This window comes from Nannospalax galili, unplaced genomic scaffold, assembly GCF_000622305.1.
Source record: "Nannospalax galili isolate Female #2095 unplaced genomic scaffold, S.galili_v1.0 scaffold356, whole genome shotgun sequence".
Lineage (NCBI taxonomy): Eukaryota > Metazoa > Chordata > Mammalia > Rodentia > Spalacidae > Nannospalax > Nannospalax galili.
In genome coordinates, this window is record NW_008338126.1 from 2,651,229 (window position 1) to 2,674,781 (window position 23,553).

A 23,553-nucleotide genomic window follows, 5' to 3' on the forward strand; every position below is an offset into this window, starting at 1 on the left:
ATTTAAGTTTCTTTTTCTCTCCTGCCTATAAAAGAGCAATAGCTCTACCTGCTTCACCAGCTACAGGTTATACCAAAGAGTGTGAGAACGTTTGGAAATCTGCTCCTTCTCAGAGGCTGGCATTCAGTCATTCATTTACACAGCACATGGTCTCAAATGACAGCCTTGCCCCTGGCCCTGCTAGACCTCTAGGGTTGGGGGCAGGGCAGCCCCTGTCCCCAAGTGTTTATAGTGCACCTGTCAGGTGCCAGGTGGCTGCCACCTCAGTGGATGTACACTCTTCTCTACTGAGTACTCTTCCTGTCCACTCCACAGTGTTCCTTCATTGCAAGACTCTATGTTCTCAGTTACAGTATTGTGTGCCCTGTGTATCTGTCCCTGCTGTCTTCACCCCTCTGGTAGACCGGCTCTTGGTCCCCAGGGCAAGGGCCAGACCTGTCGCTCTCAGATCTGGCCTCTGCCCCTCCATCAATCTGTATGGACGCTTCTTCCAACTGTAGGGTTCTTTCCTACCACTTTTGAAGGCTTTTCATTCCCAGGTCAGCTTTATTCAAGAAGGCTTTGACAAAGTATTGCCCTATCCTTCCCTTCAAGGTCAAAAAGGAAAAGCCCAACAGATGTATCTGATTAAATTCCTCTTGAAGTTAACTGTAGCTGATTACAAGAAACTCACTCTAGAGTTGCAGAAATGGTCTAAGAGTCCAGAAATTTGTAATCTGGTCTGGGAAAAATAACCTTACTTTGGATCCCAAGACAAGCTCCTTGGGACTTGGGTAATAATGAAAAATGAAGGGTTCCTGCGGAATCCCAAGCCACAGCTTCACATACTAGCAACTGCCTGGTGGTGGTGACTGGCTCCTGGCATTGACTTAAGTTCTTGACTCTTGACACCTCAGACTCCTGGTTAAGATCGTGAAAGGACACACAGGCCAGGCTCCTGCCCCATGACCCTGGGCTATTCTAATACCCCAGAGTTGTTCCTTGTGTTTCTGTCAAAGTTCTCCAGGAATCATGCATGTTGTCCATGCAACCATAGACCAGGTGTCTCTAACCTGTGTATTTCTGGGATCCTGGTTCTTTACCTTGTCCAAGCCTGTTGCTTCACCTTAACCAAGGAGAAAAGTCCCAGATCATTATCCTGGGAGTGTCAGAGAGGGATTGAGTTGAGAAACCACGCAGCTGTCTAGGGACCTGCAGGAGCAAAGGGGAAAGAAAAAAAAAATGCAGTTGTCTGGTTCTTGGTGGGTAATGCAGGCTGAATTCTGGGCAATCTGGATTTGTGGCTTCTAGGGCCCTGTGGCCCCTTTCTGGTTGGCTATGAAGAGTCATGACTTTGGAATTGTCTGTTGAGATGTACATTGTTGGGGTGGAAGAGCTGTGTACACAAGTGAGCCTGGAGAGCTTGAAGTAGAGCAGCATTTGCTGGGTGGACGAGGCCATGCCTCTTTAACATGCACCTCACCTTCACTGTGCTGTCATGATTAACAGCAGAGCCTGAGTGCTAGCAGGTAGGGTGGAGGCTGGCAGACAGGAACAGGCTGCAATTGTAACACTGTCCAATTGCAGAGCAAAAGGCAGTTTTTAGAGGGAGGGGAGCAGGTTGCCCTGGCAAAAACAGGCATGCTCCTCAGTGTTCCAAGGGACTGATGTGATTGAAGGTCAGGGTTCATCTGTTCCTTCCCACTTATCCCCAAAGCATGTCACTTCTATAACAACTAAATGTCAGGGAAGGAAAGGTCAGAGACCCTGGAGGATGAGTCTGGACATGGGAAACCTTTTCCTGGTCAGTGCTGTGGCAGGGCTTAGCAAGGCCACAGAATGGAAGATGCCACTCATAGTGAGACTATAACAGCTTTTGTTGTTCCCCATGGAGTCCGTAAGAGCTGGGAATTAGCACCCCAGACAGCTGTCAGCTCACCATTTTCCCATGATCACAAGTCTGATTCCTGACTTGAGAAAAAGGCAGAGAAACATCTTTGGGGAGGAACGCCATAGATGTCCCATCCTAGAAACACCAGTCACTTATGGTAGCTCTCACTGGTTAATACTCTGGCAATCCCAGCCTGAGGTTCCCATCTTCATGTAAACACACCCTTTCCTGCACTGGGACTGCCTAGACTCCATGCTCTGGGCCCAGACTCTGTCTGCCCTTCTCTGTTGAGGGCACGTTCTCTGTTGAGGGTCCTGCTTTGTGTGATTATATGGTGATTGCTGCCTGCCTAGCTGTCCAGTGTACTCAGTCTCTGCCTCTGTCCTATTTGTCTCTTCATTGCTGTGACAAAATACTCTGACCACTACCAACTTGGGGAGGAAAGGGTTTGTCTTACATCTCCCAGATCACAGTTTATCAGGGAGCCCAAGGTAGGAACTCAGGGCAGGGACCTGGAGGCAAGAGCTGGAGCATAGGCCTTGGAGGATCACTGCTTACTGACTTGCTCCCTGGCCCCTGCTCAGCCTGCTTTCTTACGCAACACAGGCCCACTTGCCTAGGGGTGTCACCACCCACAGTGGGCTGGGCCCTCCCACATCACACAACAATCAAGAAGATGCCCCACAGACATGGCCACAGGCCAGTCCAATGAAGGCAATTCCCCAACTGAGGCTCTCAACCCAGGGGTGTCAACTTGACACTAAAGCTCTCCAGTACAGCCTCTATGATAGTGCTGTCTGTGGTAATAGTTATACTTTGGTCTCTACCCTCAGCCTGCAACTCCTCAGGAGAGGGCATAGTGCCATTTATTTATGTCTCCAGTGCTTTGTGTGTACTTGGTGCCAAGGATGGTACCCATAGCCAGAGGGACCGGCTATATGAAGAGGTGGGTTATCCTATTTGTCTGGATATTGGTGCTTTTTCCTTTGTCCCTAAAAAAGGGTGCCCAGTTACACAGACACGCACAGTGTCCAGCAGGGAAGTCCTAATGTTTTTGTGACTCCCAAAGTCACTGCTCTTCTCCTGCCCCATCCCAACCCGTACCATTCAAGATTGAGCCCTTTTCTGTCCAATGAAACCAGAGAATCCTCTGTGAACTCACTCCCCAGGAAAGGGGCCAAGCAGTCTGAACCCGCTGAAAGAACACAGGACTGGCGGCAAGTCTGCAGATGTTTGTGTCTCAGGTGAGAGAAGGGCTGTTGTCTGGCACTGTGTCAGGGCGAAATAACAGGAGAGATCATCAGCAAGGAGGAGATCCAGGCCAGTGGACTAGGTCCCAATGCTAGCCTCCCACCCCCAAACTTATTTATTAGAAGGAGGCCATGTAGCGATCAGAGGTCAACTTGTGAGAGTTGGTTTTTTCTATCTACCATGTGGATCACAGGGATCAAACTAAGGTCACCGGGCCTGTCAACAAGTGCTGCTGAACCATCTCGCCAGCCCCTGATGCTGGCTTTTATACTGCGGTGATGAACCATGATTTGTTCTGCAACAAAGATCAAGCAAACCAGGCTTGTGAATGATGATGTGGCGTGTCAGTGGGAGAGACAGTGCTTGATCCCCTGGCCTGCATTCATTCTGGCTATCCCCTGTTGGGTAAATCTTTGGCTCTGATAATACCTTAATGTCATTAGACTTCCTTTTTTTTTTTTTTTTTTTTTTTTTTTTTTTTTTTTTTTTTAAACTCAAACTTACTATGTAGCTGAGGCTGTCTTTGTATTCCTAATCCTCCAGCCTCCACCTCCCAAGTGCATGTGCCACCACACCTGACTCCATTTCTCCTTTGCAAGGAGTTAATTTTTTATTTGCTTTTTCTAAGGGAGATGGGAGTTTAAAATCAAAAAAGTAGTATTGTATTTTTCTATGCAAATTAATAAAAATCCCCTGTTATCCCTCTTCAGCTTTGACAACCATCATCTCACTCAGGGACCATTTCTATGGAGGGCCAGCTAGCAAATATCATAGATTTTGTGAGCTACTAGAGACTACTCAGCTTGCCATTGGAGCACAAAGGCAGCTGTGAACAGTATACAGATGAACATGGCTGTGTCCCAATAAAACTTTGTTTTTTAATTATTTTATCTTTATTTTATTTAGTTATTTATTTTTCATTCCACAGAGAGGCCATTTTTAACACATTTTTCCAGAAATAACTTGAAGTAAGTTATACACACACACACAGAGTGAAGTTTAAAGGGGAAAAATAGGAATAAGAAATCAGAGACCAAAGGATTTGCTAACATGGGGTCAACTTTGGAGTGTAGACTTTTTTTATATTATTATTATTATTATTATTATTATTATTTTGTGTATGAGCATATTGCCTGCATGTATGTGAGTGCACCCGTGTCATGCAATGCTACAGAGGTCAGAAGAGACTGTCAGATTCCCCTGAAACCAGAGTTAAGGACGGTTTGTAGCCACCATGTGGGTGCTGGGACTTGAACCCGGGTCCTCTGCAAGAGCAATCAGTGCTCTTAACCGCTGAGCCATCTCTCCAGCCCCGGAGTGTAGACTTTAAAAAAAATCTGATTATTTAAGGCCGGGCGTTGCGTTGTGATGCACACCTTTAGTCTTAGCACTCTGGAGGCAGAGGTAGGTGAATCTCTTAAGAGTTCAAGGCCAGGCTGGTCTACACAGTGAGTTCCAGGCCAACTGGGGCTACAGGGAGATCCTGTCTCAAAAAGACCCCCCCAATCTGGTTATTCATATTATAGAGCCATTATCCCTCACCCCCCTGAGTCCTTAGCTTAGAGTACCAAAGTGGCCAATCTTTTGTTCGTGTCATCCTAGTTCCCTGAGCCCACAAGTGTTAGAGGTGCCACCCAGAGCTTCCTGAGGCACCCCTTGAAGGTGGCTGTGTGGTCACATGCCAGAGCCTTGTGCAGGCCCTGCCCTGGATGTACTGAAGGGGGTAAACAGTAGTCACTGCCCTTGAGCTCCCCATATAACACCCCCAGGCAGGCAGAGTATCAGAGGACACTTGCAGGATGCTATGTAGCTTTCCTCAGGTTGTGGGTGTACCTGGCAGAGGTAGCCTGACCCAGGCCAGAACTTGTAAGTGAAATTCCTGTAGACAGCAAGCTAGTGACTCCACTAGCCAGAGATAAGGGTGCACTTTTGAGCTAGATCACACCCTTGTAGTATCTGTGTAGATTCCATTTCTCTTGGGGAGGCCTCTGAGGCTCAGGGCTATTAGGGAGCTGGATTCAGCACATGTACTGCAAGGATTTTCCCATCATGTTCTAGCACATCTCTCAAAGACAGCTTCAGATGAAGTACAGGGCACAGCCAGAATGTGGTAGGAGGGGTGGGGGCTCCAACAGTTGTGAAATGCTTTTCTGCAAAGACCTCCAATCCCCTGAGCTGTAGGAATGCTGCTCCCCCACCATGGTGATGCCCTTAAAGGCTTTTTCACTAAACCATCACCATCCAGACTACAGGGCTTTGTGAAACACCAAACATTTGCCTCCATCACACCCATAACAGAGCCTCCCGGGTCGGCCTCGCCTAAGTGGTTCTCAGAAGCTGCTGGATATAACACTGCTCAGTGCTGAAATTACAGGAAAGAAGGGAAAAGGAAGTGTGGAGGTTAGGTGTGTGCAGGTGGAGAGCTAGAGCCAGCTGTGAGGAAGGGCAAGTCCATTAACAGGGTCTGGGACAGTGTGAAGGCTGCAAAGATATGGGTACATTTTCCAGTTTTTCCAGGACTTAGGAGCAGGGATATGTCTTCATCTGGATTTCCTCGACTCCCCTGTTATCACTCCATGGACAGTGAGGTGCAGTAGAAAGACATCTGATCTACTGCAGGACTATAATTCATATCCCAGCTCTGTAGTGGCTCATGAAGGGAGCAAGCCCACATTAAAAAAAAAATTTTATTATTTTTATTTTATGTGTATGCATGTATTGTCTGCATGTGGGTAAGTGCATCCATGTTGTGCAATGCCCTCGGAGGACAGAAGAGACTGTCGGATCCCCTGGAACTGGAGTTACAGACAGTTAGCTGCCATGTGGGTGCTAGGCTTTCATCCTGGGTCTTCTGCAAGAACAGTCAGTGTTCTTTACTGCCGAGCGATCTCTCCAGCCCTGCTAGCCCACATTTTATAGCCACTCTGGGCCTCAGTTTACCTCTGGAAAGTGAGAAGGAACTAGGCATCACTACTAGACCCCCTAGGCAAGTTATGTGAGCATTCAGTCTTGTCTGTCACTTGTTGATCACCTTCCCCATTTAGCCTAGAAGCTCTCCTGGACATAGAAATGCTGCTCACAGGCTTGTAGAATGGGGGTGGGGGTCGCTTTCCTAGACCCCCAGGTTCCTGAATCAGACTTGGAGCCTACCTCCACCACTTAGTATCTGCAGTACTGATGTCAGCTTTCTGACCCTTGTTCATTGACTATAAAATGATGTGATTGGTGTCTCTTACTATGTAGAGTCTAGGATTAAGTGAGCTGGTGTGCAAAGAGGACAGATCTGCAGTCAGTGTTAGAGCCAGAATTCAAACTTGGTTTTTTAAAACCCTGTTTCTTTAAGGTAGATGTAGATGGGAGCATTATGTGCTATATAGTGAGCCCTGGCTGAGTTAGAAAGCTTAGTTCCTGGTGGCCTTGGACAAGTCCCATCCCTGTCCCGGACCACTTTTTCCCTGTAAGTGAAGGACACTGGGGGAAGAGATGAGTCTGTCAAAACAGTGCCATCTATAAACAAGTGACTTCTAGGCAGGTGCAGTTTTTCCTCAGCTCCTAGTAAGGCTCAGCCATCCTGATCTGCCTAGTGTTATGCAGCACTTGTGACATTAAAACTCTTACCACCAGTGAGAGGAGACCATCTTAGCCAAGCAGGCTTCTAGACACAGCTATTTTAGGTTCTTCAAGAGCTTTCAGGGGCTGGAAAAATGGCTCAATGGTTAAGAACACTGGCTGCTTTTACAGAGAACCTGGGTTCAATTCCCAGCACCCACGTGGTGATTGACAGCCATCTGTAACTCCAGTTCAAGGGGTATTTGACACTCTTCTGACCTCCATGGACATTGTACAACATGGGTATGCTACATAATGCACGCAATATACTTACACACATAAAATAAAAATAATAGATAAAATGTTTTTTAAAAAAAAGCTTTCAGCAGCTGGACCCCAAGAAGCCCACAGGAAACTTGTCCTGCCTGCCTGGAAAAATGTGGGCATTGGGATACCCTCCTTTTCATCCCGCTGGGCTTATATGTTCAGTCTTTGGGGACCTGTTGAGGAAAGCTACTCTCATCTCAACAAAGGGCAAAAACCTCTAGCAGGAACCTTGTTTGTTTTGTCTTACTTCCTATGTTATATTTTGCCCTTGTGGAACAAATCAAAAAGACCATAGAATTCCCTTTCTTAAATCAACCTCCAAGTCTCTGTGAAAATGCTATGCTGTCCGGGAGGGAAGATGAGGCTACTTGTTTGTAGACTAATAAAACAGGGCAGTGGAGGCAGCAATACACCTGCCATTTTCTTCATAGGAGCAAATGTTTCTCTGAACACGACTCTGTTCTTTCTTCCTGAGGATGTACCAGACTGTGTGGGGTCCCTCCTGGGATGATGCAGACAGTCTTAGTATCAACACAGCCTATTGAAAGATGGTTAGGGGTACAGAGAACATGAGTGACCTACTGGGAAGTGGTTGGCTTTTTGCTTAGGACCCATGAAGCAGGCTTGAAACAGGGTCAGGGGCTGGGTCTAGAGGTTTGTAAACAGCAGCTTGTCAGCACCTGATGGGCAGGGGTTGCCTTATATAGCCTTTTTTTTTTTTTTGTCTGGATTGAGGTTGTGATAGGATTTCCTCTCTGGCCTGGGCCAGGTGTTCTCTGGTCCTCAGTGTTCTGACCCAGCTTCAAGTCCATGAGGAAATATCAGAGCTGCTGACCACCCCCAGGCTTATCAGCCCATTCTCTCACTGCCCCCACATGGCAGTGGGCCAGAGCCTCACCAACAGCCTTGTGTCTTACAGTGGCAAGCTTGCTATCTCCCAGTTGTTCAGAACCAGCCCTGCCCTCTGTACCCGAGGGAGCTCGTGGGGGAGCTCCTGGCCGTAACAGTCTAAGGTTGCTCTGGCCAGCCTGACTTCAGACCTGAGACTGAGCACTGACCCTCAAGACTGCCTAGTGAGCACCTGTGGATGCCTCCAATTTGTTTCTCTTACTTAGCAAGTGAGGCAGCCACTAGGACCTTTTCTGCCAATGGGTCACACAGGTCTGAGGACCTTGCTCTGCAAAAGCACTTGTGTGACCAGGGAGGGAGAGGGGAACTGTTAGGGAGGAGGTGATCCCTGTTGCCAAGAGCTGAGGAACCAACAGACAGGCTTTTGCCCCTGCTCACCAACTGGACCTTACCCTTGAACCCTCTTCCTCCGTTCTTTTTAAATTTCTTTTTTTGGGGGGTTGGCTTTGAATTATCTTGTTTTGTTTATGTTACACCCAAGTTTTGTGGTACAAAAGACTTGCAGGTGCAAATATGTCCCGCCTTCATTAACTTCCCCTCCCTTTTTAATTTATGTGATTTCAATTTTCTTTCCCTGTACTGTTAATTAGGGGACCCTCTAATCAGTGCCATTATCACAGTGGTATTCATGTTTAGGAAAGCCGCTAAACAAATGCTTGCAAAATTGCTAAATGGCTAATTAATGTCTGTTAATTAAGAAAATTGCTCATGGTAACAAACCATGCCGTTGCTGGCAGCCGCTAGAAAGACACACACTTGTTGAAATTAGTAGCATGGCAGGTAGGGGAACATCTGCTCCTCGGAGCTTTCCGGAAGTGAACAGTCCCTCACTTAGCCGAGAAGCTCTAGGCCTTTCCCCAGTGGTGCCCTCAGCTGCCGGCAGCTGTCCCTCTTGCTTTGCACACCTCTTCACTATCTCTCCACTACCGCCTCCTCCCCAGCTCCAGGATGGGGCCTCCCAGTGAGCAGAGCCTGGCCGTCTAGCTTTGAGAAATGAAACTGAGGATGGAAACCCTACCAATATAGCTGGCTCCCTTTCCCTGTAAAAATTTAACCACATTTAACCTCCATTCTGTTTGGAATTTTTTTCAAAATGACTTCCAGTGCTAAGGGACCATCCCTGTGGAAAAGGGTACTTCTAAGGTACGCCTCTTATCCCCATCCTGAGTCTAGGTCTCAGTGGCATGCTGGGCCAGGGCCAGAAGATGCTTCTAAGGCAATGTCTGTGACCCATAGTAGGAAACACACTACTGTGTTCCAGTCTACACCCCCCCCAATGTAGTTCTTGAGAGAGATCCTGATGTATGACACATAAATAAGGTTCTATGATTTTCTCCTCCCTCCCTCCCTCCCTCCCTCCCTATACAAGGTCACTCCATGTTTAAAAAAAAATAGTGGTTGCAACTTACTAAATTGATTTCGCCACCCACTGATATTTGACCAGCTCTATGGTTAAAGTGAATTCATATCCTCATCTGTTCTTTAGGGAGTTGAGGTCAGCATATCTTAGAGCTTTGGGTCAGCTTAGAACTGCAGGTGGCTCCCCATCACCTGGTGTGGGAAGCCAGCTCCTCCACCCACTGAACCACCTATCAGTGATAGTTCCTACCCCCACTTGACCCTGGGCTGCTCAGCCTGACTCAACCTGAACTCTACCTCTTAAAAGTTGTATGGTTGAGTCGGGTGTGGTGGCGCATGCCTGTAGTCCCAGCACTTGGGAGGCAGAGGTAGGCGGAGCTCTCTGAGTTCAAGGCCTACCTGGTCTACATAGTGAGTTCTAGGCCAGGTGGGGCTGCAGGGGGATCCTGTCTCAAAAAAAAAGGTTGTATGGTCATGGCCCAGTTTCTTTATTTCTTAACTTGGTTTCCTCGTTGTTAAAAGTTGAAACGAGACACCACTTTACAGGGTCCCTTTGAACTGTGAGTTCGTGAACAGAAGAGCTCTGGCATTGCCCACATTGGGTGGGTGCTTGGCAACTTTCTGCCCCTCTTATTTCCCCATTGGTTCCGACCCTAGTACTTCCCACTCTGCCTCTGTCTGTGTTCATCCATCAGTGCCCACTGCCCTACTTCCACCAGCAGACCCTTGATGAATATTGCCCCAACTGACTCAGGTTACTTGGTCTTTGTCCCTAGAATGTGAGCTCCTCAGGGGCTGGGGCCTCACCTGATTCCTTCCTTTACCCTTGCAGGCTTGCATCTGGGTCCAGGGGCCCTGTCTGTATCACTGTCCTGAGTTGGTCAACCAGCATATTTAACATGGCAAATTCTGTTCAATGGTAGCCTGTGTCCTGCCCTTGCTCCTGTGTGCTTTGATGACGGTGCTTTGTTTTATTTTTTTCATTCTTCCAAATCCCCTGTGAATGTACTGATCAGCCTCCCTCCCTCCCGCCTGCCCGCCGTTGTTCGCCATTGAACCAGGACCCAAGCAGCGCTCCACCACCTCCTGCCAGCCAAAGCCCACCACCCGCACGCCCGCCGCCACTCTGCGTTTTGGTTTAATTTTTGTTCTTTTAAGCTTCTTCTGCGCTTCTCCATGTGCTGTGATCTATAACCTGCCTCTACTGTCTGGCCTCACAGGGTCCTCCGGGGTCACAGCCCTCGCCGCACGCACAGCCTCCACCTCACAATCCCAGCAGCATGATGGGACCCCACAGTCAGGTAAACGCACTGTGGCTCGCCGGCCCACCGGCCAAGGGGCACGGGGCAGGAGGAAGGAGAGAGCCGCAGAGGAAAAGCAAAAATCAAAATGTGCTCCAGCATTGCCTTCCTGCCTTAATTGACAAGTTTAATTTAAAAAGAATATTTTTCTAAAGATAGTCTTCATTTCTTGGCATCACACCCAGTTTGGATATGAAACCAAGAAAAAAAAATATTTCTGTGACCTTGTCAGTGGCCTTTACGTTTTGTTTTTTCCTCTCACTTTTGTTTGGTTTGAGTTTGGTTAACCATTTGTTTGTAACGAGGCTGCATCCCTAGCCTTTTCTTTGTGCGCTCTTGCTGCTGAGAAAGCTTTCTTGCCCATTTCCCTGCATTAAGTTAAGGAGCCCGCTGCCCCTTATGGTTGCCATCGTGTTTTCCCATAAGTCCTTGCTCCCTTCCCACTCCTCCCTGTCGGTGGTTTCTCTGTGTGTGCACGTGTGTGCATGTGCGCGTGTCCAGCGCTGTCTGCAGACCTGAAGACGCTATGTCTAGGTCCCTTTTCTTGTTTTTATTTGCCCTTGTGGAGAGCAGAGGTGGCCTCCTTTGCCCTGCATTGATTAGCTGGTCTGTGTCCTGTTTAAAGTCCCAGCCACTGCCCCTCCACCCAAAGTAGATCCCTGCAAGCCAGTGCAGGTTGGGAGACATGTGTTGCGTGGATCTATTGTTCCTCTGTCCAAGGGTAGTTTGCCTGGAAGGAAGAGGCTTACTAGGCTAGAGAGAGCTTAAAAGATCACTAGTTGTAATACACTGGACTCTGCAGAGTACAGAGCATTTATGTTTGTCACTGTACAGTAGCTCAGGCTGTCATTGAACTAATTCCCTATAATTGCAGCCTTTTATGTCACCGAGATACGCAGGCGGCCCCAGGCCCCCGATCAGAATGGGAAACCAGGTATTGTACCTTTTCATGTTCTCTCTCCCCTCACTCAACCATCCTTGACTCTAGGTGCACTTTCACCCAAGTCAAAATTGAATGGCAGGGTTAAGGGGTTGAGGGTCAGGTTTTAAGGTGGGATAACCTTGCCAACAAGCTGCTCTGAGCCCATGGTACAGCATTTAACCTGCTTGTCACAGAGATCCTCACACAGCCTGAATGGGTTTCAGAGTAAAGCAGCTTGTGGGATTGCAGGGACTTGGTTCTCCTAGAGAAAGTGGTAATGACCCTACCCCCCATTTCCAGCCCCTTCTTAGAAAAAGGTCTTCTTCTTTAATAAAGTTAATTGATAATGTGCATTTTTCCCTGGAAGCCTTTGCCAAGGCTGGTAAATATAATCCTGCTATTAGGGGGAGAAATGGCCTGTGAGAATGCTTAGATCAGGGACCTGGCTGTAGAGGAGCAGGGTGTTTGTGAGGTTTTCAGCAAAGTCGGCCTACTTCTCAGGCACAACTTGAAACAAGGAAAGGTGTGTTCATGTAATTGGAAAAGTACTCTGCCTACGAAGAGGGCTTTTTCAGGCCAGGGTCGAATGCCTTCCTCTGTCTTGTCATGGTTGGCAGTTAGGGGTGGGCTGAAGAAATGGGTTCTCAAGTGGCCTTCCAGGGTCCAGCCCATCAAGGGTGGGAGGGCTGGAGAAGTACAGATGTCTCTGCCAAGGATGGTCAGAGAGAAACAACCTTAGGGAGGCATCAGGGAGATATCTTTTTGTGCCAGAATTTCTTTTTTTAACTAGAATTTTTCCAATAATTTGCAAAAGCTCTTCAAAAAAAATCTGACAGCAATGCCAATATATCCAGCTCCAGGCCCTGCAGCTGGGGGGAGTTCAGTCACCTAGTCTGGTGCTCTCCAAGACTGAAAGAAAACTCCAGTGACATGACATGGGGACTGTAGAGGGACCTTTAAGACATGAAACTGCCCGGCAGGTTTCTACCATGCTATTTTCCTATTCCAAAGTCCTTTGTTTCCTGTTTTCTCCAACACAAAAGGGACAGATATGGACAAAGAGAATTTAGAGACCCAGCCTTTTAGCAACAAGGAATTCTTGGGTATGTCACAGATGAGGAAACAGAAGGTAGAGTAGAGGAGTGACTTCCCAGAACCTCACAGCGAGGCAAGGTGGGCTCTGGCTGGTGCAGATTCCGTTCACCCCACCCTTCTTACTTACTTCATTGTCGGAGCATGACTGCCCCACCTGGCTTTTACTACTCACCTGGTGGACTCCTTTGCTGTTGCATGTGTGGGCATCACAGTGACGTTTCCCGCTGCCCACTCAGGGGCTGGCTTTGGCCCAATTAGGATCTACCATAGAGAGCTGCAGACATTTCTTAACTGTAATTGGGCTCGTCCTCTAGCAATTCAGGACCACAGAGCGGATGTGAGCAGCAGGGACCCAAGAGAACTGATGAAAAATAGATTCACCATCCAAACCTTGCATCCCAAGTCATTTTTCCTAATCTTTCCACCACTTCCATCAGAAATCTTTGTCCCCCATAGAGGAATCTGCCCTTTCCTGAGGTATTTTATGGAGAATGTCTCAGTTGGGACCACTATGGTTAGCTCACAGAAGCAAGAAGGAGGATTTAGGCTCACACATCTGTCATGTGTGCCTTCTGGGAGAGGTCAATAAGCAAGGTACCAGGAGACCAAGAAGTCCACGGTCCCAGCTAGACCTCAGAGCCCTGCAAGGCCTGACTCCCCAGTCTCTTCTGCTAGAGCTTCAGAGCTATGTGCAAAGAGTTGTTTTCAGTGAGGGTAAGTAGAGAATGATGAGCTTCAGCTAGGCATAGGAAAGGATGGATTAAGATCCTAGTCTCTCAAACGCCCATCCCCACACACCTTTGAGGAGCTCCCACCTGGTTACTCTCCTGGTGGGGCAGGTGTGAGCTGCAAGGGCAGCTGTCCATCTCCTGGAACCCATACTTCTTGAGCCTTGGCCAGGGCTATAGAAGAGCGGGCCTACCTTCAGGGGCCTGTGCCACATTTAAATACAATAGCCCCAGAACATCACTATCCCCTGTAGTTCCCTAGGGGATATGCGTAGCAAGATTATCCCCCTCTTCCTTTTCAGGTGTGAGGGCTGTAGACCCCTGCTTTCCATGGCTATTACACACTTTCCCTCCCTTCTCCTAGATCCCTCAACCTACGTACTCACAACTTTAATCTGCAGGTTTAGAAGCCATGGAGGGGTACTCTACAGAAAGCGCGTATTGTTGTAGAGCTGCCTGGACAGGGGTGGGTCTATATACCTGCACTGGGGATCTGAGAGCCCCCACCCCCACCCCCAAGCTTCCAGGCTCCATAAAAACCATCAGCCCAGGTGGGCAGACATAGACCAGCTGGCTGACTCATAGCTTAGGAGCTGGAGGGGAGGAAACAAGGGGTCAGTGATGTTTGACTCAGGGTGTGGGGACCCAGTCTCATCAGCTGTCCAGGCAGGCAGACACAACAGATGCCAGTACCACTTTGTGAACCTGAGATGCTGCCTGGCTAAAGGACTTGGGTGGCCCTCATGAAACCTCACCACCCCAGCCATACGCTCCTGTTCTGAAGCTGGGGAAAACAACAGGGCCCGTCCCTTTGCTTCTCACCCCTTTGGAACCTGAGACAGAAGAGCTCTCCCTCAGCCTGCCTACAGTAGCAGCCAGGGCTAGAGGCCCTGCAGGGACACCCTGTCACTGGGCCCTGCCCTCCATGAGCATTGCCGGGAGTTGTGGTCCTGCCATCAAGACTTTTCCTCCATAAGGCAAATGCTCCTGTTAAGTCTAAAGGATGAGGTCCTATAGGCATACTGGTTCTGCTGCTGCTGCTGCTGCCTTCGTTCAAATTACAGCTGAAATAACTTCAGTCCCAAGTAAATTACTTTTAGTCAGTTTTCACTGCATGACCCACGGCACCCTGTTCCACCTTGACAGCTGTCACACTAGCACCCACTGCTTAGCACGCTGTCCTTCAGCACCCTGCTTCTCTTCCAGTAGCTGCCTGTCACCCCTGGAGTGGGAACAGTTGGAAGCTGGGAGGCCTGGGTAGTCCTACTGATATATGACTTGGGCTTTAAGAGCTTTGGATCTCAGTTAACCCCATCTGAATCTCACAGACCTCTTTACCTAGTTCCCTTTTAAAAAGACTCCCTTGATGATAGGGTTTTAACCAGCTGGGCCCTTGTTATTTGGAGGTGTACTTAAAAGAGTTCCATCTTTGAAGCAAAAGGAAGGTGGCGTTGGACTTAAACTGCAGCCCCCAGGGTTCAGGTAGCTTAGAGGGAGGAACACTACTGCCACTTGGATGGGGGTGAATAGTGAAGCCAGTACATGAATTATTTTAGGACTGCAGGTGTTCAGGTTCAGACGGCAGAGCTTGGCTCCCCGATTTTCTCTCACCTGATACTGGGGGATCTCCCCTAGCTGGCAGGAATGATCTTGAAGAGGCTATGAATGACCCCAGAAGGAAGACAGGTGGGGTAGGGCAGATACATCTTGTCCCTGCCTTCACTCCCCAGCTCTGGAAGCAGCTACTGAGTTGAGTTTCATGTCTCTTTCAGCCTCCAGGAGGAGTTCCTGGTACACAGCCATTGCTGCCCAATTCCATGGATCCCACACGACAACAAGGTAGAGAAGGCGGGCAGGGTGGGCTGGGCGAGGCATTGGGAGGGCTCCCCTTGCTCTACTCCTGCCAGCCAGTGGCTCACTCACTCTTTTCACATAGGCCACCCCAACATGGGAGGATCAATGCAGAGAATGAACCCTCCTCGAGGCATGGGGCCCATGGGGCCTGGCCCACAGGTAACTAGCCACCTGTCTGTCTGTCTGTCCTGCCATCAGTGTGCACCCGCCTTCTCTCCTCTTTCCACAGTCTGTCAGTCTCCCACATTTCTGGCTCTTGGATGAGAAGGGCATGGGTAGGTTCCCAGTTTCCCTCCCTGCCTGTGGGAGACTAGCCAGGAGTTAACCTCTCAGTGGGCAGTAGACAGCTGATACACCCAGGGAGCCTGGGCAAGGAGCCCAGCCAGGGATCAATCTGGGTGACAGATCCTTCAGGGGCAAGTGTCCCAACATGTAATTTGAGGAATTTGGGGAGGCAGAGGGTCTAGTATCACAAGCTGTGATGTAAGGTCCCCAGAAATCCAAAGATACTGCGCACCTAAGTGGAATAGACTGGAGAGGGCTACGTTTGAGCCAGTGGTGGAACAAGTGAGTGGGGACCTAGTTATGCCTGCCACTCACCATTCACTCGTTCTTGGATGAGTCACTTTGACTTCTCTGAACCCCAGTAGGCAATTCCCCCACCTATCAGATGATTGTCTCTATCCGTGTTCTTGGGAATAATTGGCAGTCATAATCTCCAGCACCCACTTTACCTCTAGACCATAGCCAGCTTCATACTCTAGGGTTTTGCCCCAGGTTGCTTTTATCCAGAGGGCTCCATTACCAAGAAAAGGCAGTTTAGAAACCTGGAAGAAATAATTACTAACAGCCCATGTATAGCTGCAGCTATAAGAGTGATTATCTCCTTAGGCACAGTGCTACACCTCACAGGGAAGGACCATCTCATCTATACAAGGGTCTCACAGGCTGTTCCTGCTCTGGAACCTGCTCTTGCGTGTTCCTCATCCTTTGAGTATTTGAATGTGGCAGAATTTGTTGTGTTCTACCTTCCTTTGAAAATTCTCTAGAAGTCTGACAGAAGCTTCTCTAGAATATTCCTTCCCTTTTTTGCCCTCCTTAGAAGTCTTATTTTGTCTCTCCCGCTCATGGTTATAGGTGATCAGGATGCTGTGGGTCCCCTCCATAGGTTTCCAGTTCCCCTGGGGCTGAAGTTGTGTCCTCTGCCCCAGGTGCCCACTTTTGTAGGGAAACCTCTGTTCTGCAGACTCAGAAGCCCCTACTCCTTCTCAGAATTCCACAGCAAACCAACCAGCTGCTTTCTCCGTGGTAGTTGGAATATCTGCAGTGTTGAAAGCTTTGAGAGAGATCCTATCCTGAATCCTAACAGGAAGCAGGCCTATAGCAGTTGTGGCTTGAGTCGTCTTGTCTCCAAAGTTCGATCTTTTCACCAACCCCTTCCAGCCACCTTGAGCTGACCTATACAGGACAGCCCATGGGCAGGGCAGAGGGTAGGTTTTGAAAGTACAGTGCCCCCTCTCCAGGGTCAGAACTGGTTCTCTGTCTCCTTGACCTGAGCCAGTGGCACTCACTGCTGGTGAGGAGTTGACAGTGGGCTTGGATTTTCAGTATGTCACAGAGATCCGAGTGACACAGAAGGATGGGATCTTAATTCCCCTGTGAGGACTCCCAGAGGCTCAGCACCCACCCACCTTGTAGGACGCTGAAAGGAGGATCAAGTCAAGTGCTTCGTGTGATTCCTGGGCCTTGGTAGCCCCCACGAAGGGGACTTAAAACCAATGTTCAGGACTCCTTTGGGTTTGGTGGTTGCTATTAGGCTTTTCTTCTTTTCCTGGCAAAGTCATTAACAGTTTGTTAATCTTACTATTAAGTGAAGTTGAGTAAGGGTAGGTGGTATAGCTCAGTGATAGCACCTAGCATGCATAAGTCCCTTGGCTTCAGCCCTAGCATCGCACACAGACATAAGGTTTTCAAAAAGCCAGGCGTGGTGGCGCACACCTTTAGTCCCAGCACTTGAGAGGCAGAGGCAAGGGGATCTCTGTGAGTTCAAGTCCAGCCTGGTCTACATAGTGAGTTCCAGGCCAGCTGGGGCTACGAGGAGACCCTGTCTCAAAAAGACAAAAAAGAGTTTCCAAAAAAGACATGTAGGGACTGGGAATATAGTTTAGTTAGTAGAGTACTTGTCTAGCGTACACAAGGTTCTGGGTTTGATCTCCAGCATAAACTTCATGTAGTGGCCTGTACTTGTAGTGCCAGTGCTAGAAAGGTGACAGCAGGAGAATCAGGAGTTCAAGGTCATCCTCAACTACATATTGAATTTGAGGTCAGCTTAGTCTACATGAAAAAAAAAAAAACAACAAAAAACCCCCAACAACTTGTGGAACCAAACCTCCCTTGAGCAGCTCAGAGTCCCCACAGCAGCTCATGACTGCAGCAAGAAGGCCTGGTATTGATACAGTTACTGGGCCTGGGCAAGGGTGAACTACAGGCTCCAGGGGAAAGATGGACCCCACAGCTGAGAATGGTAGAAGGCAGCCTCTCTCTGTTCCCCAGGCCCTTTCTGTGTGACTGCTGAGGCTACTGCCCAGGCACTTCTGTTGACAAGAAGGAATAAATGAGGTTGAACTTCATGCTGGGAAACACTGGTCACTTCTGACTCTGCTCTCATACCTCTTTTGCAAAATAGATGGTCAAGAGATGACACCTTATAGGACTCACAGTGAGGCAGGGTAAGAAAATTACTATGAACACTCGCACAGGATCCTGTTTCCTTCCTGCAGGATCTGCACTTTGCCTTCTGACCTGCCTACCACCACCTAGGTAGTAGGCCATTAGAAGGGTGGGAGCATAATTGAGCACCACTGCATGCATAGTACTGGGGCAGATGAGATACAACAGTGAGACACCACTAGTATGATTTCCAGTGGGGAATTAGATTGTTAGCCAGTGACCCCTTTAGATCTTTCTAGGGGAGGAGGCAAGTATAGTGTGGTCTTAGGGTTATTCTGTAGGTTTGAAAACCAAGTAGAATGGCATTCCAAGTTTTGAATATGTATCATGTTTCAGCCAGGAGCCAGGCGGCACCCTATCTTTGCCCTTAGGGCCTCTGATGGTTTCACTCAAGTATGTGAAAAGACCAGTGAAAAAGAAGCAGTATTTCCATTTAATCTGTTTCCCTTCAGAACTGTCAGCCTGGTGTGGTGGTGCACACCTTTAATCCCAGCACAGAGGCAGAGGCACACCGATCTCAGATCAAGGCCAGCCTGGTCCACATAGTGAGTTCCCAGCCAGCTGGGGCTACAGGGAGACCCTGTCTCAAAACAAACTAAGCAAAACAAGATTTGTCAGTTAATATGAGACAATAACCTATTGTCCAAGTTTCAGAAAGTCATTCCTCTTAAATGAAGCTAAAACGTACTGGCTTTTGGTCACACTGAGTAGAGAGGCTGTAAGACCACTCACAAGCTCTCAGGGCTGCTGCCTCAGTAGCATACTGCCTCAGTATTCTGGCTGGGACTAGAATCAGATCTCTATCCTAGCTTATCTGTATTCGAAAAATTTCAAATGGAGGATAATCCGCGATCCCTAGGGCTCTGTGCCACCTAAAGAAGCTAAGTATCCTGGGACTCCTGTGACCCAGGTTGGTACAAGCTCAGAGCCTCTTGAGCAGAGGTCATAGGAGATGAAAAGACTGTTCATGGTGGTACAGAGCACCAAGGTCAGGGTGAGAGGGAATGAGGCCCTGGAGAACCTCCCTGTATGGGGTGGCCAGATGCCTGGGATTAGATGGCGATGTGGAAGCCAGGCGCACCCCCCTCCCCCCAGAAAAGTTTGACTGCATAGCTTTGGGTTCCTTTCCAGGTGAGTCCAGTGACAGGTGGCTATACCTGTTTTAAGATAAAGACAGCACTGGGTAGGACACAGGAAGTATGAGAAAGAGCCCATTGAGGGAGGTGTGGGCAGCAGCCACGTCTCCCCAGACCCAGCAGAGCTCAGGGCTAGGGGCGCGGGGGCGGGGGGGGGTGCTGCATTGCTACCGGCTGTGAATCAGGCACCTCTGTCTACAGCTTGGGAGTGAGGAAGAGCAGACCCTGTGGCTGTGGCCTCCCCGTTCCTACAGCACAGTGCTGAGAACGTGAAGGAACAGCAACTCCTGTTTAGTAACCTTGTCACCTCCAGCAGGCAGGTGCTGGAACAGAGAAGTTCTGTTTCCCAGAGTCTCTGGAACCTGGCTGTTAAGGTTCCTGCCTCACATGGAAAGCTGGTGTTCCTGACTAGAAGGCTTTCCTTCCAAACCTGGTTTCAGCCTGATTTTCACTTCTGCTTTACTGGGTGGCCTTAGACAAGTGTCTGGCATCTCTAGGCCTCCAGGTTGTCATCTGTGAAGTGGGAGGTATGGTGTGGCCCTTCAGAGTCTAGATCTGCAGGAGGGAGACTTGGGGTAGCTCTATGCAGGGAACTGCCTTGTTATCCATGTGACAGCTGAGTAGAGTTGGAGTCAACTCTGCAGCTCCCAGCCAGGGGCAGCCCATTGCATGCCTCGATGTCCCTCTGGAGCATGCCAGCCTCATTTTATCTCTCAGCCCTCTCTGAACTATAGCTGGCATCCTGGCTTCTGATAGCCCTGGGATGTGTGACTCGCCCCTGACTTGAAGAAAGCCAGGTGTAGCCCTGGTTTCTGGAAAAGGGAGCTCTTGCCTTACCTGGAAAGCCTTTCTCATGGGCCAGCTGCATGGGACACACAGCTTCCTGTGAGGGGTAAAAAGAGATTAGAAAAGGTTTTGATGCCTGCACCCTGTGATGCAATAGCAGCATAAAGGGCTGTAACGGGTCTGCTGCTGCCATCCCAAGTCAGCCTGAGCCCTTTGGCTCTTGGAGCACCTAGGAACCACTACTTAACAATCCACATGGGTCCCTGTAAGGTTGGAGGCTCATGGGCTCTTGGTCCTTGTTTTATAGACAAGGCAGAGTTGCAGGCCTTTGTGTATTCAGTGGAGCCATCATTCCTTTGGCAACTTGTGTTTTAATCTCTAAGGGAGTTGCTGGAGACATGTAAAACATGTGGCACAACTTTATACTCTGTTGTGTGAATTGTCATTTATATAGTTTGCTGGAGTTACCAGGAAGTAGCCAAGCTGAGGCCAGCTGCTATACGTACTCTGTTTACTACCCAGGCTTTGGAAGGAGGCTCTGCAAGCTGGCTACCTCCACACCTTGCTCCTTGCCAGCCTGCTGGGTGCTGCTGCCCGGGCATTCTTCTAGACTCCAGGCCTCCATAGGTGACTAGCAAAGTAGGGGACCCCTCAGTTGGTACGATCTACCTTATAATGACCCATCTTCAACCTTGTCAGCTCTGAGACACTCTTCTCCAGTTCCACCTCTCCCTGCCAGAGGGGTGGGGAAGAGTTTAGACTCTAGTGCATGTGGGTTCAGAGTGAGACCCTAATCTGCCGTTTGCTGGCTGACTTTAGACAAACTGCTCCCCCTCAGACCCTTAGTGTTCTCTCCTGTAAGGTGGGACTTCCCCGCTTCCTCCCAGCTTCAGAGGGTTGTTACAAGGACAAAACAGACCTAGTAAGAGTATATTGTGTGCTTAGTGACAGGTAGCTCACACTGGTAGTTCCTTTGCCATCAGCACTCTACCAGCCTCATTCCCTTAGATGCCCCCACGAGGGCAGAGGTCAAGCTGCAGCAGGCTATAGTTTGCTCCCTGGGTACTTGCTCCTTCCCTGACTGCTTCTGTGTTGCTCAGTGACTGCCCTGAGGCATAGAGTGAGGGGGTAGATATGAAGACACTGTCCCACTGTAAGAATCCAACAGGAGGGGAGGGATGACCACGTGACTGCAGTGGGGAGACCATTGGGCATTCTAGGGTAAGTAGGCTGGTAGGCAGAGATGGCATCCCAGAGAGAGGCTCTGGACCTGGTACCCTAGTCTCCCCTTCTAACCTGCTGAGGCCTATGGGAAGGGGCTGCCCAATGACTTACTGAACACCCCATGTTTTAGGGAACATCAATTTTGAATCCCTTGGAAAATGCATTGACTGTTGTGACCCTCTGTGCTGGCTTACTGTCATTGTGGTCCCTGTCACTTGGTCCCTACCTACCCCAACCTTTCTGAAAGAATGTATGATTTTTTTTTCTCATCAGGTCGTCTTCACAGACTAACCCTCTCACTTATATTCTGTGTTTGTCTCCCCTTCCTCCTTCCCTCCCCGGTTCCCCTTCTCCTTCTCATAGACTGACCCTTGGTTATCGTTGCAGAATTACGGCAGCGGCATGAGACCACCACCCAACTCCCTCGGCCCCGCCATGCCTGGGATTAACATGTAAGGCAAAAAGGCTCCTGCCAGTGGCTTAGAGCCTGTGGCCTCCCCACCCTCTGCTGGCACCCCAGAAGACTCACAGTAGGAGTCACTTGTACCTCTCTGGACCACAGTTTCCTCAACAGGATGAGGGTGTTGATGATCCCAGGTGTAAGAGCTTTGCCTGGTACAGTGCTGTATGGCAGGCACAGTGCCAGACACAAGCTACCCCTGTGAACAGGGGTGTTATGTTCCCCACTTACGATGAACTCCCTGAGGCACAGAGACATGAAGTGACTTCCTTAGGCTTGCCCAGCTTTTATTAACTGAGCCAAGATTTAATCCCTGTACAAATAGCCTCTGATCTCTAGTGTTCAAGTGATTTTTAGCCTATGCAGGAATCTGTAGCCTATCTTCCTAGGAAAATTCAGAGAGAATTTTAGATATAAATATCTTGTAAACTGTTTACATGTAATTTAAAGGAGTCCATACATCTCCACCATGGAGCTATCCATTACTATCCCAGAGTCCAATTCAAATGGCCTCTAGGACCGTAGGCCTGTGTGAAGGACTTCTGTTATTGATGTTGGCCTGCTCTTCTGCCCCTGCCGGCTCCACTCCTTAGACTCTGTAGCACCGCTTTCATTGTCTCCATCTCTCCTTCTCTCAGGGGCCCAGGAGCTGGCAGACCCTGGCCCAATCCCAACAGTGCTAACTCAGTGAGTATCCAGGTCAAGTGGGGCACTGTTTGTCAGGAAAGAGGTTCTGAGCACAGGGTGGCTCCTGTCCCCAGGAGGAGGTGTCAGGGAGGGAGAAGATTCCATCTGATGCCTCCAAGAAGGAGGCACAAGTAGGTGGAACCCTCAGGTAATGTTCTGGCATCCTCAAGGGTGGCCCTGCCCTGCAGAAGCTCCCAGGTATCAGCTGAGAGCCTAGGCTCCAGAAACATCATTTGTTCAGAGAGGGAAATTTAGGCTGTTAGCACTGAGAGGAAGGAATGGTGAGGTACATAGACCAGCTGAGAAGAAGATGTGTGCGTGCGTGCGTGCGTGCGTGCGTGCGTGTGCATTTCCCCACAACTTGGGAGGCCTCCTGGGACCCTATTCCCAGGCTCCAACTCAAGACTAGGGAGAGGTGACTAGCCCTAAGGACCACTGTAGTGTGACTTTGCTCATATATCAGGCCTCCTAGAGAAACTAACGAAGTCACTAGCTCACTGTATCACCAAGCCTGGGTATGCCCCCAGGTGGGTTTGGAAGTGAAAACATGACTCCCACATCTCCCTTCCAGATCCCGTACTCCTCCTCATCACCTGGTACCTATGTGGTAAGTGCAGCCCTGGCTCTTGACTGTCCATTGCATCTGACTGGCAGGAGAACCACTAAGGGTCTCACATGTTTCCTGTAAGGACACAATCTGCACCCAGCACCCAAATTGCTAGGGTTTGCTGTCAGTGTTGAGGCATTTGTATAAGCCCAGTGTGGCCCAGACATCCCTAAACCTGATGTGGGAGGAGGCTCCTTCTGAATGGCTGCCCAGCAGGCTGTACGTCCCACTTAATGCCGCTGGCTCTCACTGATTGGCATGCATGTACATGAGCAAGTGTGCACATACCCATCGTGGGTGCCTCTTGGTTTAAGGAGAGGAAAAGGGAAAGTCCACCTCTCTTCACGTGTGTATGCTCTAGGCATATAAAAGAGGCTCAGCAAGAAACAGTGTCAGGGTGGCTTGGGCACTGGGAGGGAATGTGGTGGCTTCCCCAAGCCTCTTATCACAGGTAACTGATGCCAGCTTTTATCTCATCTCAGGGACCCCCTGGTGGTGGCGGCCCTCCAGGAACCCCCATCATGCCTAGTCCTGCGGGTAAGAGGGTTTAAGGGGAAAGAGAAAGTCTGACGGGGGTTGGAGATGCTATAGGGTCCTCAAGGGGTCAGTTGCAGAGCCCAGCCTTCCAGCCACTGCTTCCTGAGCAGCACATCCTCCACCAAGCACCGTGACACGTGGGTATTCAAGATCTTTGAGCCCTTAATACCACCAACCTATTGTGTGGCCTCAGACAAATGACTCCCCCCCCCCCCCCCCCC

At 49.4% G+C, this 23,553-nt stretch overlaps 1 protein-coding gene across 6 annotated transcripts in view; it reads left to right on the forward strand.

The window, feature by feature from the left end:
• Window positions 1-23,553, forward strand: part of Ssbp3 (single stranded DNA binding protein 3) — a 158,159-nt gene that overhangs the window by 120,711 nt on the left and 13,895 nt on the right. Inside the window, exons 6-13 of one of the 6 annotated variants that reach the window (XM_008832994.3) lie at window positions 10,486-10,566; window positions 11,441-11,500; window positions 15,084-15,150; window positions 15,248-15,324; window positions 21,405-21,493; window positions 22,140-22,188; window positions 22,760-22,795; window positions 23,278-23,332. In XM_008832994.3, coding sequence (XP_008831216.1) covers window positions 10,486-10,566; window positions 11,441-11,500; window positions 15,084-15,150; window positions 15,248-15,324; window positions 21,405-21,493; window positions 22,140-22,188; window positions 22,760-22,795; window positions 23,278-23,332 — 514 coding nt within the window. The remainder of the gene's footprint in view (window positions 1-10,485; window positions 10,567-11,440; window positions 11,501-15,083; window positions 15,151-15,247; window positions 15,325-21,404; window positions 21,494-22,139; window positions 22,189-22,759; window positions 22,796-23,277; window positions 23,333-23,553) is intronic. The other 5 variants (XM_008832995.1, XM_008832996.3, XM_008832997.1 and 2 more) reach the window with 5 other exon arrangements.